The sequence below is a fragment of the Lineus longissimus genome, chromosome 17, assembly GCF_910592395.1.
Source record: "Lineus longissimus chromosome 17, tnLinLong1.2, whole genome shotgun sequence".
Lineage (NCBI taxonomy): Eukaryota > Metazoa > Nemertea > Pilidiophora > Heteronemertea > Lineidae > Lineus > Lineus longissimus.
Genome location: NC_088324.1, coordinates 13,194,209 through 13,213,070, shown reverse-complemented (window position 1 = coordinate 13,213,070; position 18,862 = coordinate 13,194,209). Strand labels below are relative to the sequence as shown.

The following is an 18,862-nucleotide window of genomic DNA, read 5'->3' as shown; positions in this document are numbered from 1 at the left end:
TGAGGCTTTAAAAATTCATACAACTATAGATTATTCTTTAATGTAATTATTTTAAAAGTTAACTTTAGTGAACTTTAATTAAAGGAGTATACTTTTTCCGAACTTGTTTCGTGAAATTTGTCAAATTGCGTAGGAATTTGCAAGTGTTGTTGGGCACTTGGTAGAATACATTAGATTACATTTTCGCAACAATCAAAGCGTTGTTCTGATTATTAGTTGTGGCAAGTGATTTCTCGTTGAAGAAAGTATCATATAATACATAACAGATGTAAAAATGCTCACGAATTCTTCGCGAAATCATACGGTTTTGACAATCGAAAATGTCGATACGTCACAACTAGGCAAGAAAGGCCAAAGCAGAAAACGTCAAGCTTATTGGAGGGTGAGTACTAATCACCCATTTGTGATTTTGGCCCTTTTTTAGCCAACACTCAAGCAATTGCATATCTTTTATATCAACTCTGGATGGACTAACGTTGCACGGTATTGTATCACGCGCCACGTGACATTGTCTTGTCATGAGGAGAGTCTCAGTCTGCGTTGACGCCGTTGTATCGCCAATTTTTTTTCAATTTTGTGTGCACATTCACACTCGGAACTCATCTGACGCCTCGGCCAACTTAAGACAGTGCCAAAAGCCACTGTGAACCTTCCAGGTCAGCGCACAAACGTCATCAAAATGGTTTCTTACAGGTATGGAACCGCCTATCCCGTCTACAGCGATGTTTGCTGACCATTCTGTCATTTGCCGCCGTCGTCTGCCTCGTCTATGTCATACCCACAATCTACGAAGACTTTGCTCATTTGGAAGATGTGGACAAACTCTCCCGAAGAAAACATGCTGATGCGCTACTTGATAGCGCCAAACATTTGGATAAACTGGATGAAATTACTAGGCAGAAAAACAAAATGCTTGTAAGTCAATTTTAAGTTTCTTTTGATGTACTTGTTTCTTTCTTATTAATAATAATCAATCATGAAGGTTTTAAAAACCTTGTGATGCACTAAAAGGATGCTGATATTTACTGAAGTCTTCAGAAAAAAACCATCCTTGTGCGACAATGCCCGAGTCTCTAATTAGTCATTTGGTCTTGCTTGATGTGAATTTCGATATTCAATTTCTTTTGTCCATGTTGCCGGCCTAACGAACTTGAGGTAGCTTGAGGTATGTTAGTAGTAATTTGCCTTTTTAAAATTGTGTATTTCAGGAGAAGTTGCGAAAAAAAATTGTTTCCAATGAAACTGGAGAACATGTTTCACAGCCACAACAGCATGTTCCTCTGAAGGAGCCCCCTGGTGGCCAAGATGTGAACAATGCAGATAAGGATGAGGCGGAAGGAGCGGGTGAGGTGAGTAGAATGAATGAATGAATAATGTTGGATTACCTAAATTTTTTGCTACTTCAAAAATCTGTTTTGACAGTCAAACTCAGACAAAGAAGTGGATAATCATGAGCATGATCTTGGTCTACCTAGGATTTCCGCCAGGATTCATCTCGAGGGTATGATTTGGGGGACCCTGATCTATATGTACATTGAAGTTTTTGTCTTGTCTTGATCTTTTCAGAAGCCGGGTGAGACAGAAAATGCAGAAACAAGTGATCCGTACGGTGGTAAGTACTGTATTCATCATTTCTGACGTTTCATCTGAAATGGGGTTTATATATTGCTCAGCAACCAATTGGCAGGCAATGCTACTTTCCTTGTTTTGACAGATGATCTATTTAGGTTACTTGATTCAATTTACTTGATGAAGGCACAATATTACCTCCAGTATCTATCCTACCAAGAGGAAATAACATCAAGAAAGCTTAGGAATAAAGTACCTCTTGCCAACTTTCAGATTAGTAGTCTAGATGCATCGCCAATTATTGATTGTAGCTAATTGCGCAGATGGCTCCAGCCCATTACGTGTGTTATATACTAATGGCCTTCACTGATTGAAACAAATGAGGCTCTTCCCAGGAAAAAATCAGAAATGCGATCATTTTGCTCACAGGAGTTGTTTCGTGACTTCCAAATTCGTTTAATGGACGCATTCACCCATTGTCAACAATTACAAGGACTTTCTTTGTTCAAAATCTATCAGGTTTCCAGCCAGGATTCACTAGAAATAGAATTAAAAACTATACTCTCGAGAGTTTAGTGCACCGAATAAAACCACTGATATTGGCTTTCAGGGCCCTAAAATGTCCCTTCCCACAGCATGAACATTGAAACAAACTGCTTCTCTGGCTCTATGACAAATTGGTCAACATACTTGCTTATTTGCACAATCTGAACAAACTCTGGGTTGAGCAAGTTAGTCTTGATCGATTGTTTATAACTCATCTGCCTAATGGCCGACTGGAGGGGCAAAACATCCATACCAACTATAGTTATTACCCTAGAGAATGATTATTTGCATGTTGTGCTGAAATTGCAACTTCTGGGCCCACTGTTATTTACACAGGATGACCCGAAAACATTCTATTTGTCAAAGGCAAGTTCATAATTGCCTCCGTTATCATCGAGTTGATCTTGTTCTTCTTGCATACACCAATGTTTCCCCCTGATGATTTACAATAATTACCTTAGGTTAAAACAGTTAATGTACGAAGTGTGAGAAGTTATCAAATTGATTTATCCAAAATCTTGGTTTGTTTGTGTTAAACAACACATGTGCTGCTGTGTCAATTTATCTGAACAGCCGATCAGTCCAATAGATTTTACTGTTTCTACTGTATGTTTCTACTGAGAGTTTTGTAAATGATGAAGGAGTGAAAAAACCCTGAATTCACAATACATGTGTAGACTTAACCATACAAGATAGCAGACAGCAATTTCCTCCGCATTGATTGATTGCCCTGTTGTTCAATCTTCTTATATTGAGAAGATTTGTTTGTCTCCAGGGGCCATTTTCTTATCGCTAACAAAGATTATCTGAGCACTGTAATCGATCAATGCTGATGGAACATAGAAATTCCAGTTCATTTCAAACATCCTTTTGCAGTATATAGTTGGATGTACACCCATGCCCTTACCAAAAATGAACGCAAAATCTTTCCCTTTGTATATTTCAGGACCCCAGAATGAAAAACAGCAAGCAGTCGTCAATGCATTCAAACATGCATGGACTGCGTACAGGAAGCATGCATGGGGACACGATGAACTCAAGCCAATTTCAAAATCTTATTCAACGTGGTTTGATGTCGGGCTGACACTGATTGATTCATTGGATACCATGTTTATCATGGGGCTAAAAGAAGGTTGGTTTAGTGATCTCACTTATGTGTGGAGGTGGATGAAAATCTGTATACAGCCCTGCAAGAATGACAACCAAGAAAGAACGTTGAGACAACAGAAGTCCCTGATTTCAGGGCCAGCAATCACAGACTTAAGTTCCCCGCTAACAAAGCATTTGAATTGCTGCAACCTGATTCGAAAGTGAAGTGTCTTGTCCAAAGTCACAATTGATGAGTCCGACAGCTTTTACCTTTGTATCAATTGACAAATGTTTCTGTTTTATTTCTGAACTTTTTTGACCGGCTGTTTCAGAATTTAAGGAAGCTCGCACCTGGGTTGAGCAGAAGCTGTCATTCCATAACGATAGAGATGTTAACTTATTCGAGATAACCATTCGTGTTCTTGGTGGTTTGCTCAGCACATATCATCTCACAGGGGATAAATTATTTCTCGAAAAAGCAGTAAGTATCTTACCAGATACCATGAAGTACAACTGACCCAATCTCTCTGCAAATATCATAGTAGTCACTGAGGTATAAGCTGTTGTCAGTAAAACCAGATGTCACCACAACCGAGTGTCACACTCTGATGTTTCAGTGAGACTTCTCAACACTTTAAAAGCTGTCTGATTGTAATGAAATATCCAGTAACCCTTGTGACTGTGGTGTGATCTTCAAACCTTGTAGCTGACTGCGTGTAAAAGGCTCTCCTTTTGAGGAAAAGCAAGGGGAAAAGACTATTAGTACTAATCAGAAATGATTTTGTTTCAGACTGATTTGGGGAATAGACTGCTGCCATGTTTCAACAAGCGTTCTGGCGTGCCGTTTTCCGATATCAACCTAGCCACCGGGATGGCCCACGCTCCACGGTGGGGACCTGACAGTAGCACATCAGAGGTCACGACCATTCAGATGGAGTTCAAGGATCTAAGTCATGCTACAGGCAATAAAATATATAAGGCAAGTATTAGTATTTACAGGGCAACTGCTGGCATCATTTATGGTACAAAATTGGATGAAATTTGGAAACATTACCACTGAAAATTGACTAAAAAAGAAGACAGGAGCAAGCCACGTCAAATGTTTCCATGTTCACAACTTCCACTGGGGACGATATCTCATATTTAATGAACCTTTCTCATAATGATCATTGCAGGAAGCTGTTGAGAGTGTCACTAACCATGTACATATGCTGCCCAAACAGACAGGACTAGTGCCTATATTCATTAACGCCCAGTCGGGTCAGTTCCGTAGTGGGTCGACGATAACCCTTGGTGCCCGTGGTGATAGTTATTATGAATATTTACTCAAACAGTGGATACAGACGGGCAAGAAGGAGGACATGTAAGATACTGAGAGTGTAAACTGATACACCCCTTAAACATAAAATGAACTGATGTCAGAGTTACTCGGCCATGGCCGTTTGCTAGAAGTAGAAATACTATTTAAAAAACTACTAATGAGTAGCATATACATTGGAGGAAAGACTGCTGAACCTTATGGCTGCTGAGGTGTAGTCAATTTGGAAAATATGGCTTTGGCAAAGATGTATCTTTAGCTTGTTCATTACAATTTAGAAAAATGGGATCTATAAATTTCTACATGTATGTTTTCTTCTTCAGGTTACGAGATGATTATAACCTTGCCATGCACGGTGTCAGCACACAACTAGTCAGAGAATCAGGGCCAAAGAAGCTGACCTTTATTGGGGAGTTACTACGCGGAAGTGCATTTAGTCCTAAAATGGTATGGTCATTTTCATCTCTTCAAAGTCATCGATATCTACTGTATTGGTTGCCAAGTCCACCCTAGCAGACTCTTGTCGGAATTCTGTTTCAAGTATCTTATCTTTCTCTTTTAGGACCATTTAGTGTGTTATTTGCCGGGGACATTAGCCCTCGGCTATCATAATGGCCTTCCTAAGGCACATATGGAGCTAGCAGAGAAGTTGGCCTACACGTGTTACCAGATGTATGCCACGACTGAGACAGGGCTCAGTCCCGAAATTGCACACTTTAATATGTTGCCCGGTGCGAAGGACGATATCTTTATAAAGGTTAGTACTCTTGTTTAGGAAATGGTTGATTGCCAATGCCCAATCCTAAAACTGGAATGAAGGTGTTTTTTACCAGGCGAGTTGATTATCTTACACTACTTGCTCAAGGTTTGCTTGCTCACCTAGTCATGTCGTCATTTAAACTAAAACCTTGGCTTGGCGCCTTCGTTTTTGCCTACATTTTAACTCAACCTTGCAGTATTTGGTGCTACAACAAATACCTCCAGTTTGGTATAATTTCCCTTGGCAAAAACATATAAGAAGTAATGTTGCTAAAGGTGAGGCTGGTTTTCTTTCTGAATACTTCACCTTTCCTCTTCATGTCATACAGCCTGTCTCAACTTGTTTAGCAGATATTTGGTTGTTGTTGCAATACCGTCCTGCATGCTTTCTCTGATTTTCTAATGTCATTTCTCTTTCTTAATCGCTTGCAGTCGGCAGACACCCACAACCTCCTTCGACCAGAAACAATCGAGAGTTTCTTCTATCTCTATCGCTACACGAAGGACAAAAAATACCAAGAATGGGGCTGGCAGATATTCCAAGCTTTTGAGCGCCACACGCGGTTAAAGGAGGGTGGATACAGTTCAATAAATAATGTGAAAAATCCAGAACGCCCAATCTACCGGGACAAAATGGAGAGCTTCTTTTTGGGCGAGACTTTGAAATATTTCTATCTTTTGTTCAGTGAGGACGAAAATCTATTGCCGTCAGATAAGTTTATATTTAACACGGAAGCACATCCTTTATTGATATATAAGTCATAGCGATAGTGGAAATTAGTCAAATTTAGTATGAACTGAAATTCTAAGTCTGAAATTGCTATATCTTGAATCAGTGTAAACCTCATTGAATTGAATGAGTACCATAAGAATATTCGGTGATGCATGATAAATGCAAGCTGTGGACTGAAGCAAGCAAAGTGGTTGATTGCCTTCTTGTATGTGGTCTAGCTTTATAGCGTAGATCTGTTTGTGTCAAAGGTATCAGTGAGGCTTTAAATGGAGTCTACAGACAGAAGCCTGGTTGGTTTCTCTTCTCTGCTGTTGACTTGAGATGGGTTGTGGTGTAGTCTTGACCAAAATGTCTGTGATTTAAGCTAGTCCAAATGGTGCCAGATGTTGCTGTTTGAAGGACGCTTTTGTAGCATTGGTCCTTTGAAATGGATTGCAATGTTGTCTGTTTAAAGAATTCACCTGTTTCCTTGTAAAGAGGTGATGTAGACGACATCACAGCCAAACACGCCAATTGTTATCAATGCATTGGCATAGTTCATTCAGGGAAGTGGAGGGTTTTATTCTCATTAATGCAGTGGAAGAGTTCATTCAGGGAAGTGGGGGTTCTAATCTTATCAGTTCATTGTGTGGGGTTTATTATTATCAATGCATTGGAAGAGTTCAATCAGAGAGGTGGGAGGTGTGATGGTTCATCTTAACCTCATCCATGGTGTGTGAGTAATAATTAGGTTTACTCACCATTGCATGATTACTAAAAGAGATCTGAGAGATTGGTAAATGTATGAGCAATCAGGTGGTCACTAATCAAAAGTGCTAATTATTTGGTACATGTGTAGTTAAAAAAATGTACTCAAGCCTTCTTGAGCTACTGGTAGGAATGATATTAGAGTATAATACAGGTTGAATCCACAACCTTGCCTTTTTTACTTAGGGACCTCAGTAGGTTTTGTTTGTCTTGGTGATGTGGGAGAAGGGGGGGGGTTACTCGGGACAAAACATCAGGCAAGCTCTGTCTTGGTGTTAGTAGAGATCTGAAAAGTTCTGTAGTATACCGGTACGAATTGAGATGTTCATGTATTTATAACTGTTCAACAAAATTTTGTTCAGTGTGTACTGATTTTGTAATCTGTATCTTATACTGAAAGTATTGCATGTCCAAATATGATGAGAGATATATTTGTTGTCAACTTGGTTGAAATGTGTGCTGACGCCAGAACAATTTCAATATTAACAAATTATAATGAAGAACTGTTAACTTAGAATTTTGATGTGTGAATGTCTAACCAAATGTTTGTGTTGTAAGTTCTTCACCTAAAATCAAATGAAGTCAAGAAACTGTAGCAAAACTAACACTGGGTCCAGTTGTTAGAAAGCATGTTAGCTCATAACAACATGCTGACATGTTGTTACATGTGCATAAGCTTTGATGATCATTCATTAGGTCTGTATGGTGCTCGGTTTGTCTGCACTATTTGAGTGGCGAGAAATACGATATTCATTTGTAGAATACAATCTAGGTTAGGAAAACGGGTCACATATCGTCAGTTGATTGAGTATTCGCAATATAATTGTACTTGTCATTTCAGAGGAGGCTTTAAGATTTTGAGAATTCAAAGCAGTCATGTTAAAATTTGCCGCTACTTCTAGTCTTTTAACTTTCTATGCAGAATATAGTGGATTTTATTTAGTTGTTAAGTGCAGGTTACCAGTTTGAAAGTGTTGTGGGCCTACCAACTTTTAATTAATACTCTACCTGAATTTACATGTGTGTAGTAATAGATGGCAGCAGTGTGCTTTAAATTCTGATAGGTGGCAGCACTAGTTAGTCAATGTGCTGCCAACTAAAGAGTGTTATTTATACAATCATTGTTTTGTTTGACTGAGAATGATTCCCAATCGTCCGTCAAAACGCTGCGACATTTGTGTCATCTTTTTATCATGGGATGTGATGTCTCCATTATTGTGTATGTCATGGGCTGCCCAGCCACAGCAGTGAAAACTGATTGGTTAAGAGAACGACGCTGCTGAGTGCTGTAATCACATGATTGCCCCAATGCAGACATCACATGATAAAACAACCTGAAGTAATAGTTGATACTGATTGTCCTGTTAGGTCAGTTCTCGGACAATCGGGGACCAATCTATGTTAGAAAATGATTTGATCTGTCTCCGTGAAGCTACATGTAGCAGAGTTCAATCCAACCCAACAATGAGCATGGAGAGAGCATATCAGAAGGGCTTGTAGCACTGAGGACAAAAGTGCACAATTTTGAAAGAAATTGAGTTGCTGATCAGTGAAGATAGACAGTGTCGCCATCATAAAACCCTGCATAAAAAGTGTATTCGGGTATGTCCTTTGTGCTCTCCGCTCTCCAGATCCACTATCAATGCTCTGTTCAAGCAATAGATGGCAACAATGTCTATCTGAGCTAGTCATTCTGTCAATTTGATCCATGATAATTACATGTATGTAAAAGATATGGAAAGTGTGTATACATCTTTCTTGTGTTGTTTGTTTAGGTAGTGCATTGTGCAGTATATACTGGTGTTCCTGGGATGAAATGGACTCTTATGCACTGTTGTATGTGATCAATAAAGTATATTTTCTTGTATTTGTGTTGTAAGATTCCCTTTTATGGAGACAATTCAAACAAAAAGACAAAGCCATCTCAGATTGGAGAGCATGTTGTCTTGCCTGCATCCTTATCATGATATTTACATCGCTCACTGGTTGGCATCTTAAGGGGTCGTACTTCAAGTATGTACAAATATCCTTGAAATTGTCACAACCTTGAGACTGTCTCAAACATGTCACAACCCAACCTGGAGAAGACACCAAAGCCTTGAGTTGAATGATGTAATAGTATCAGAATATCTGCTGGTTGTTTCTATCAGTGCTCAATAAGTAAAGTGAACCTATCCCTGCATTCTGGTTGTGAGTTTGTTGTGGTCTACTGCTGATTACTCTTGACGGAGCTCATGAAGGATGTGACAGGTGTGTTGTAAGCAAGGTTTATTCAATGTACAAGTAATAGTTATTTTCATCTGTTGCAGCATGAATACATTTTGATTTCGATTTAAGAGAGACGAGGAAGGTCACAAGCATATACATGTATATATATAGTGAATTCCAAAAATATGGGCCTGCAGACTTCAGCCTTCATTATCAGTCTCATGACTGCACAACGGGCATGTGAACATAGCGTGAGGAAAACAGGTGCAAAAGTGTTGATACGCAAACAAAAGGTTCTTCTTTCGCTATGCATCAATCCAGTCTGACTGCTGTGAGCTTTCCATCTTCGTACACGCAAGCCTAAAGGTTCCTACGCCAAGAGACAAACTTTCAAATATTCAGCCATCCAGTACACTCCGGAGGCAATGGACTGGCCTAGTCCTGTCGCCCGGTAAGGATGATGGAGAGGTGATCAAAAAGGCGAACTGGAGTACATAGGAGTCTACCATGCAGGCTATGCCTCAATAAGGTTGTATTTGCGGTAAGTCTTTCCCTTGGCCTTGCGGTACTTCCTTGCCCGGCTACAACGCTCCTCTGAAAATATGAATATTACGGTCAGTCAGCTGGCCGGGGCACTCCCGATGTAGTGGAAGCGGCCTTGCCCCATACCTCTCCCCCATTTGGAATGAGGAAGGATGAATATAAGGAGGACGGGGTCGGGCTGCCTCGGGAGCTATCCGCTGGTCAATAAAAATTGAACAGTCGAAGTTTTTGGCCTCATCTCCTTCTGCATCGAAGTTTTTGTTTCCCTCGATAGACCGGCGTTAGCACGCTGCATAACTGATGCTAATTTATCCTAGGACACTTCAAACTGCTACACCGGTGTAAACGTTTGAAATGTCCAATAGGATGGCGTGTCCGGGGGACAGAGTATTCTATTATGTGTTGTAAGCTCTGAGGCATTGACGGTCATCGCTTCTATAGAACCACACCTTAATCCATCACCATAAAGAAAAGTACGGAGGCAAAACCTGCATCCTTCTTAGTTTCGGGTGGCCGAGTTGCGACGCCAGCTCAAGTAACAAAAGGAAGAAATCTTACTTGTGAATTGATGGAATCGCTTGTCACCTCTGTAACCTATCTCTCGTTGTCTACAGGAAACATATTTCCCCCAGCAATTACCCCGTCCATTTAAGTTCCAGCTGAGCCACTGGACAGACTTGCACCACGGTCTTTGGGAACACTCTTCCAAACACACGTCTTGAGGTTTGTCGCCGAGGTTGTAGAGATCGTAGCCACCGCAGTTGTTATGTTCAAGTTTGTAGCAGACGCTTGGACCTGAAGATTTAACCAGTGCGTAAAGCAAAGCTATATTCACCTCGATATACACAGTCACAGGGATTTGAGGCATTAATAATTTCTTGCCCTACAGATATGAGCACTTTTTTGCCACAAATCCTCAAAACCATCCCACGACCACGATCCCGCTATAAATATTTTGTCTTCATTGTTGTCATCCCTTTAGGTCTAGGATCCCCTCAGACTTGATTTGGCGTCCCAGCCATGTCAAACTCAAAATTGCTGTCAATACAACCACCAAAGTCGTTCCTGGCGCATGTAAACTGCAAAATCAAGGTGCGTTTTGCAGGGATCTGCAGGGATCCACTTCGCCATTTTTGTTTGCGGCAAGGGCGCTTTTGAGTTGCGGTAGTCAGTTTCTCGTACAATAACTACTGTACGTTCATTTGTATAAGAATCAGCGGCGATCTTCATGCGGCTATAGCCAAGACCCAGTCTCCTGGTGCTGAGGGAACAGAACTGACCGCACCCTACTGTACCCGCAAATTGAAAGGGAACACTTCCTAGAGTGATTCGTTTCTCTGTGTAGCCTACCTATCATCTCGGCGTTACACTTGCACACTTACGATTTGGACTCTTGTTGACGTGATGAACTTTCCTGAGGAGGAGGAAGCTAGGGTGTCCCTTGCATTTTAAATACCGACTTTGGCACTCGCTTGACTTGAGGTAACAGCGCACCCTACCATTAGGGGCCGTATGCACTAAGAGAGATTGACACTTGAGCTCTCTGCTGCATCTCTGAATGCAGGGTTCGAATCCACGGCTGGGTCTCAGAATCGGACTGATTGTGTGTCCAAAGCAATTCGCGTGAGTTGATGTGTACTCTGGAATAAAAAGTATAAGGTGTGGGGCTATAAATTAGAACCTATTCTGTCCTACAATATATACCGAAAGAGTGGTTCCGGTAATCAACAGCTTGCTGCATGCACCAGGAGGGTAATTCTATAAATACGGTGCCCAGTGACCGAGAGATGTCCATGAATGCCAGGCTTTCGTCTGTTGGGGATGGTGGGTAGGGCCAGTCACTATCATTCTCAACAGAACGACTTCACTGGCCTTAATGTGTATACGTTGATCTGAAGCGTTCCCTCAAATTAAGAAATTACGCTGTTCATGTCGCTGTCGGCCTGGAGTCCGAGTCGAAGCCGTTGCGGATGCGAAACCTCTCTAATGTTTGTGCATTGAAGAAGCCTGATACTGGACAGGACCCACCACCACTGCAACATCCGCCGTCGAAGGCGACTTACCGACACAATAGATGTCTGGACGTGACCATTTTCTATTCGGGAGACATTTCGCCACGGAGCTGTTCTTCCCGGCCGGGTAATAACCGGGTTTGCAGTAATACCTGACCTGGACTCCTTCGCTGAAGTAATTTCGAGCAAGACCAATGATCTTCGCACCCCTATAACGGGGTGGGGGGCGGCACCTCACTGTAATGTAATGATACGTGTTTTTAGAAGGGTCAACACCCTAGGACATTCACCAAACATTGTTTGAAAATTATCAATCATCCTTAACACAGGGTATGGCATACATGTATATACTAGTATATTCCTAGTTATAAGCTCTTGGTATAGTGATTGCTTTCGAAGGCCAGTCCTTGGTGTGGTGGGACCAAACTGGATCTCTCCCTTCCTTAGCAGGCCAGACCTTGGTGTGGTGGGACCAAACTGGATCCCTCCCTTCCTTAGCAAACAGTGTCCCCCAAAATGTGCGTCCTTGATGCAATAGAGAGTTTCAGAGCTACGTATCAACTTACCCACACAAGTGAAGTTTATATTGGACCAAGTTCCGTTACGAAGGCATGTACCTACTCCAGTGCCGACGAGTGTTGAAAAATTCTGACATCTGTAGGTCAGCACGGACCCAACCTTCCTTCCGGCAGTCATCCGAAATCCAGCATTCTTGATCATTTTTTGTGGTACTGGGCAGCGGATACCTTCAAAAATGGGGTTTTGAAACAATAGAGAGCTTGAGAGATCAATCGTTAACGCAAACGCTAACACAACGCATTTTCTTTAAATGTACCGACATTTTATTAGTAAGTTTTATCGGGAGGCCTGGAGGCAATACTATATAAGGGTTCTTTTTATCTTGCCTAGGGTGAAAGGATAAATGTTATATATTACCCCGCTGAACCTGGTGCCGATCCCTGATATTGTCCCAGGGAGGAGTACAGGCAAGGATAGATTGAATCGGCGCCTGCTTGGATTTCGAGACTAGGAAGAACAGGGAGGTTAAGATTTTTCTCGAAATTACGTCCGTTGAGATACGTCCGTGAAAGTCACAACCAGGTACGTGGTACGGTATATCAAGAAAGTTTTGCTTTTAAAATGGAAGCAAATATTTATTTGATACTTACGAATACATTCAAAACTAGTCTTGGACCATTTTCCACTCTTTTCACAAACTCGCGTGTTATTTCCGGTGAGTTTGTAATACTTCTTGCAAATATAAGTCACCTTGCTACCAAATACTGCTTTGGTTGTGCTTGTCTTCGTCAAAACCTTGTCTGCGTTCGGCACATTCGGAGCAGGCGGGCATGTGATCTCTGGTTAGAAAAGCTTGATATTAAAGGATCGACGTTGACGGTCAATTTGGTTCTCAACCTAAGTTTAACTCGGCGCAGTGGTTATTTCACACTTTTAAAAGTAAGTTTTTTCGCGCCGGTGACTGAGGACAGAATATTGTGCCCTGGTTCATGGGGAAAAAAGCGACCTTATAGACAGACACATATGAGTTTGTTGGAAAAAGGGCGCCAAATACTGTCTTACTTTTGCAGACGACATCTTTGCCAGACCATTTCCCATTTGGCAGACATTCTCTGGCGTCGTCGCCACCTGTTTTCTTAAAACCTTTAATGCAGGTGAAGATCATGATTGATCCGACAGTCCTCTCATTCGTCGCAGGACCAGTATTGGTAATGTTGAGAAGCGGACACTTTTTGCTTGTTGCAGCACCATCGGGTGATCCAGAATCAAGGTCAAGGCCATCTCCGCCAGTGTCAAGGTCGCCAAGGTCATCGAAACCAACGGCGAGATGGATGCCCTAAATAATAAATAGCGAGGTTGGGATGAAGAGCACTTACGGGTGCACAGACGTTCCAATTGTTTAATAAGCAGAACTCGTATAAAGAGTATCATTGCTGATGGTTGGGTATACGGACCATAGTTATGAACTCCTTTCACAAGGATTTTGAGTAACCTCCCTGATTATCAGATTCCATGGAGCAAACTCTCCAGGTTGGACACATCGCGTTTCAGACGTAGATCTGCCGCACACGACTTACAGACAGAATACTTTCTAATTCCTTTGTGTCCTGCCTGAATTTCCCCGGTGTAACATCTGTGGTTGTTCCCCATGTTTCAGTGTTTCCAAACAATAGGCAGCTAGAGAGACCACGACTTTTCAATAGGGGGGATACACAGAAAAACTTGTCAATCTATTTTTGAGCGTTCCCAAACAATGAGGGGAAACACTCAAAAACAGAAACACTCAAAAACATTACACCGGCATCAGAACATGATAGGAGATGATATGATGTGACGGTTGGACTGTACCGGTGTATGGTATAGGACTGAGTAAGTCATGTTGGCCTACATGACATAGTTGGACTCACCTGCGAGATGCATATCGTCAACAACAGCAATACGTCCATCTTCCACCTCCTATTATGAATGTTTAAAAAAGATGTGTCGACTCTGATATAAATGTCAATGCAATTAAAATATAATATAACAAAACCGTTCCCCTCCCAGGTAGATCCTCTATTCGCATCATACATTTGGATTTCATTTCACGTCCTTAGAGCCAAGAGGCTTGAACATTTAATTGATCGTATCATTGTACCCCGGGGTGTTTGACCAGCAATTGACAAAACTGTGGATGTCTTTTGTGGGAAGTATACCTTACGTAAAATGTCCAATTAGCTCTGAAATACAGAATATTGGGTGCGGGGTATGATAATGATAATAATGAAGATGAAAATTTCGGCATCTGTACATGGATGATAAGATAACAAGATAAGGTAGAAGAAGAAAAGAGAAAAGAGCGGCAGATTCACCGGGAGTCGAACCCGTGACCTGCCGATCCACAATCAAACACTCTTAGCGCTGAACCGTCAAGGCTTTCATGTTGAAATGAAGATTTTATTTGCTTCTTATATGCGGTATGCAAACGAGCGCGCCGCAATTTTGACAAGGTCGCGTAGGTGGCAAAGTGATTGGCCGAAATAGTTCCAAGTAACCGTATATTTCGATAGTTGTACAGATTTTTCTCAACATGTCGCATTTATATACCTCAGTGATATAAAAGATTATCTTTGCAGTTGATTTAACGTTTGAATGGCCTTCTTTTTAAAGTTTTTAAAAATCGAGGTTGGCAGGGTCAGAGTCAATCAATCAATTGTTTTGAAAGACTCCGGCAGGGTCAAAAGAAATAGTTGTTGGCGCCGATGATGACAACAATATGGCGGATTTCCACTCCACCCGTGAGATTTGCTCTCGTCACGTCACGAGCACATTGAGGTGGCACTGCACAGTGCAGAGTACGGCATCAAAGGCAGCGTCAAATAGGCCACGTGCAACCGACACGATGCATCATAGGCACAAGGGCGTCAAAGTAAATAGTATTTGAAACAGGTTGGACCCATTCATGAGAAAATGGAACTAGGCAATTACCAAAAATTAAAAATATCGCCCTTTTTAGGGCGGGGGACGATTTACAGCTGGGACCCCTGAACCAGCTCCCTGTCGCTACATGAAATTCACGCACGAATTTGTGTCACCATTAAACGCATTTCGTACCGCGTCCTTTGCCCGGTCGTCTGTCATTCGTCAGATGTGTAACTGTATTATTCACTAGAAATCTGTTCAACCTCGAGGGAGTGTTAAACCACCTGACATTGTTTCCTTGGGGCCCGTGAGAGCAGCCCCGTGAAATTACTTCTGCCATTGGAGAAATCAGCTGATAAGCCAAGTGTAACCTGCGTTGAGATATAGAGCCTGCTAGAAAATTCATAGCACCAATACAGGCACGGTAGTACGCTATACAAAATGTTGAGATTAATACAGACGCCGTAAGTTTTACGATATTTTATTGAGATTTGTCAATAGTAAGATAAATCTAAAGAAATGTTTAATTTCTGCCAAGATTGATGAGCTGAAACATTATATGCATACACGTTATAACTTTGAAAGGCTGGTTCACAACTAGACTGGTTTATAGGATTAAAAAGATGACAGGGCGCATTTCATTACACTGAAGTTCCTCGGTCACGACCGTCACCGCTTCCATACTTTCCTCCCGAAGACAACCTAGCATTTATACTCGTTTGCCGTTTGCACATTCGCCTGAGCAATCTTTTGAAATCGTTCCTAAAGGACGAACTTGCCAAAATATAGATATAAAAGTTAAACTGATTGTTACATAAGACTAAAACTATCGTCACAGAGAAAATCAACTTTCTGAGCGCCGGATTCTCGTCGGTTTTTTCGGGATGGAGAACTATCCAATAGATGAAGTCAATCGGCCATGACGTCATGAAGATGACGAATGCAAATGACATTGTCAACAACATGGCGGTTATTCCCCCGTCGTCTGCTTTCGGACGACAATTTCCTAGTATTGATGTTTCTTTGTTTGTCCGCCGTATCTTTAGTAATATACAACTATTTGCAGCAACAACTAAACAACATGGCAGAATCACATCTACCGCATGGTAGAAGAATTCTTGGGTGTATTCGTATGACGGAGACACCCATGGCACAATATGGCATATATCATGAATGACGAGTAGCTCTACAGGGTAGCGAAATTCCAAAAACGCGGCTCGTGGTGCGTTTATCATCAAATGAATCACGATGTTCAGAAAGATAAAGATTTTTGCTTTTTTCTTCGTACACAATGTCTGCGCCTTAAATGGAAAACAGATAGCAATAAAGCGGTCAACAGTCAACGCGACGACGCACCAGGCAGCCACAGAATATGATGTGTATGAGGAAAACAGGTGCTCCTTGCAAAAGAACTGCCCCCACGGATATATCCACTCCGGGACCGCCTGAATCAAGAGTATCTGCACCATATCCAAGCTTGAAAACTGGTCCGCTATTGCTAAAGCCTTAAAATGAAATCCTGCAACGGATTTACTGAATTTTCCATAGTGAACCGTCAGAAAGATTAACGTATTCCCAATTAATCCGAGAGAGAGTAACAATATAGGAAGATAAATTGAAGTGATACGATACCAAAACTGAAGATATTCAGGAAGATTTATTTCAGTCAAGTGCAGCGTAGCGTTTGGGAGATCCTTCCCTGAATATTTATACACAGAAGTATTACTTTCTTCGGCCATGCCCGCTATCGTTGTTTAGCTACACTTTGGCTTGGTACGCCACGTATCGGACATTAGAGAAACGACCTACCATGCACCATTAAGTAATAAAATTCCAGAAGTTGTGCCTTTATCTGTATTCCTTTTATCTTGACCCTAAATCCTTGGATCCACTCCGCCGACCCGGAGGTAACGGACCGATTTACCCTGATGGTTCAGAATGTATTCCTTTATGCTCTAACCCAAAGCGAGAACTGTTGCGCTCTAGTTTGATATCTGAGTTATACTTTCTTTCCAGATTATGCCTACTTCTATGCGTGCACCCCCACAGTTTTTAATGTCACCAACATCAAGCAAAACAGCAAGCGAGTGAATTAGATTTTGTGAAAGCTGCTTTTCAAATATTGCGTTGTCATTGGTTTCGGTCATCGCGTTGCTTTGGTAACCGCCTGACATTCAACCTCTGTGTGGGGAGTGTGCCTATATTTAGCCTTTTGAAATGTTTAGCATCCAAAAAAGAAGATCCTTCAACACCACTGGCAGCCCACACATATTTTTCCTCGGAATCCCTATGAGGTCTCGTCAATTGTCAATACCGAGGTAGGTTGAAGACGCTCCTCAACAATGTCTGTAAGTGAAAGATGATCCTATACATATAAAGATTGGAATTTATTATCAGGGAGAAATCTATAGGCGGAGAAGTTTCAAGCGCCGGACGTTTGTCAAGCACTCTTTGTGGGACTAGCACATCCAATTTCTTCCTATTGAAAAATCGATATCCTCTAACTGCTGTCATGTTTGAAATTCACTTAGAATTGCTGAATCCTTTCATATCCAACCGTTTTTATATAGAATGTCCTCATAGTATATAATGTAGTCAACAACTATGCAGGTATCGCACCTTGTCATGGCAACATTATCACAGGGGCTTCTTCAGGCTTTATTAATATTCTCGCCACGACAGGGCGGCTATCAGTTTGCTATCGTTAGATCAGTTAGGTGGGAAATGGCGGAGACACAAAGGAATGTCAAGTCTCAGTGTCGAGAAGAAATATAGGAAATTAAACAGAAAGCTGTGTTTTAAGCTCATCGGACGAGTACATCCATATCCTTGGACTGGAAATCAATATCCACGCCAACATCTCCCTCTTGCCATGCATGTCGTCCGAAGAAGAAAAACAGTGCCACCAACTTCCAATGTTAAACCCCGTTTAGAATTGCTTTCAATACTTTCTTGTAATAATCCTTCTCGACTGTCGTTATATCAATATATAGTGGCGGAATGTGTGTTAGAGATATAAAGGAATGTCAAGACTCAGGAAATGTACGAAACAAAGAAGAAAGCGATGCTCAAAGCTATATTGAGAATGGCACATCCATGCACAGGCCACTTCCATCTCTTTGATTAAAAAGCATCTTCGACATTATGTTGTCCGAACCAGAAAACTGTCACGAACTTCTCAATCCCTTTAAGAATGATGTTCAATGCTGAATCAGTCTATTAGTAATATAATCTCTTCTTTCTAAAATATCTCGATATCTGATATCCATAATATCAAAATCAGCGTGTACACCATCACCTGTTAGCAGCATAGTACTCAGGCTCTGTCAATATATTCGAGGTGGCTGTTGATATATCCGATTACATCGTTAAATCAGTAGGTGAAAGCAAGAATTGACAAACACTAGTCTTTCTGATTATGCGAGGGTTGCTGTCAGACGATTTCATGGCTGATGTAGGGACCAAGAGGAATGATATGTCTCGGTATACCGATAATAGATGTCAGAAATTAAACAGAATGCGATGTTTGGAGCTCCTGGGACTATATCACATCGATCTTTTTTGACACAAAAATCAATCCAATTCAATATCATGCTCCTCAGGCGGCTGTCATCAAGACGCCGAATCCAAGGACTTGTACAAAAGTGAAGTGTTCAGCACGAACGTGATGCTGAGCCAACGGGACAAGTATATCCATCCATGTCAAAGAGAAATCGATACGCGGAAAATTGAAACCGCATCTCAGAATCATCATGCGACGTCGGAAGAAAAACCGTGTTCGATGCTTTTCTTTTGGAATTGGTTTCTACGTTAATACTCTGAAAGCTTTTTCGTCGGGAACAACCCTGGCGTCGGCGTCATACAATTATTTTTAACCTCACATTTCGTGCTTACAGCACTCACGCTTCATCAATATTC

General features: G+C 41.5%; 2 protein-coding genes across 2 annotated transcripts; one reads left to right on the top strand and one right to left on the bottom strand.

The window, feature by feature from the left end:
- The first annotated feature begins 182 nt into the window (after positions 1 to 182).
- LOC135501415 (endoplasmic reticulum mannosyl-oligosaccharide 1,2-alpha-mannosidase-like) lies at positions 183 to 8,628 on the top strand. Its single transcript, XM_064793531.1, has 11 exons — positions 183 to 382; positions 694 to 915; positions 1,209 to 1,349; positions 1,567 to 1,612; positions 3,062 to 3,247; positions 3,537 to 3,685; positions 3,995 to 4,183; positions 4,380 to 4,567; positions 4,846 to 4,969; positions 5,085 to 5,279; positions 5,714 to 8,628. Exons 1-11 carry the CDS (start codon positions 275 to 277, stop codon positions 6,044 to 6,046), a joined length of 1,881 nt encoding a protein of 626 aa, XP_064649601.1. The 5' UTR covers positions 183 to 274; the 3' UTR covers positions 6,047 to 8,628.
- Positions 8,629 to 8,633: 5 nt separating this feature from the next.
- LOC135501416 (sushi, von Willebrand factor type A, EGF and pentraxin domain-containing protein 1-like) lies at positions 8,634 to 13,990 on the bottom strand. The gene is made up of 8 exons (XM_064793532.1): positions 13,951 to 13,990; positions 13,106 to 13,379; positions 12,694 to 12,882; positions 12,091 to 12,270; positions 11,576 to 11,761; positions 10,895 to 11,152; positions 10,071 to 10,307; positions 8,634 to 9,563 (listed from the first exon to the last, which is right to left on the bottom strand). The coding sequence occupies exons 1-8, from the start codon at positions 13,987 to 13,989 to the stop codon at positions 9,484 to 9,486; spliced, it is 1,443 nt and encodes a 480-aa protein (XP_064649602.1). The 5' UTR covers position 13,990; the 3' UTR covers positions 8,634 to 9,483.
- Between the last annotated feature and the right edge of the window lie 4,872 nt (positions 13,991 to 18,862).

Bases quoted from the DNA above. Each gene is read 5' to 3' on its own strand.
- LOC135501415 (XM_064793531.1), top strand. From the start codon at position 275: ATGCTCACGAATTCTTCGCGAAATCATACGGTTTTGACAATCGAAAAT. The intron at 1,350-1,566 runs GTGAGTAGAATG...TGATCTTTTCAG, and splicing joins AGGCGGAAGGAGCGGGTGAG to AAGCCGGGTGAGACAGAAAA. The intron at 3,248-3,536 runs GTTGGTTTAGTG...CGGCTGTTTCAG, and splicing joins TATCATGGGGCTAAAAGAAG to AATTTAAGGAAGCTCGCACC.
- LOC135501416 (XM_064793532.1), bottom strand. From the start codon at position 13,989: ATGGACGTATTGCTGTTGTTGACGATATGCATCTCGCAG. The intron at 12,271-12,693 runs GTAAGTATCAAA...CCATTTTTGAAG, and splicing joins GACTAGTTTTGAATGTATTC to GTATCCGCTGCCCAGTACCA. The intron at 10,308-10,894 runs GTAAGTGTGCAA...TTAAATCTTCAG, and splicing joins CGTCAACAAGAGTCCAAATC to GTCCAAGCGTCTGCTACAAA.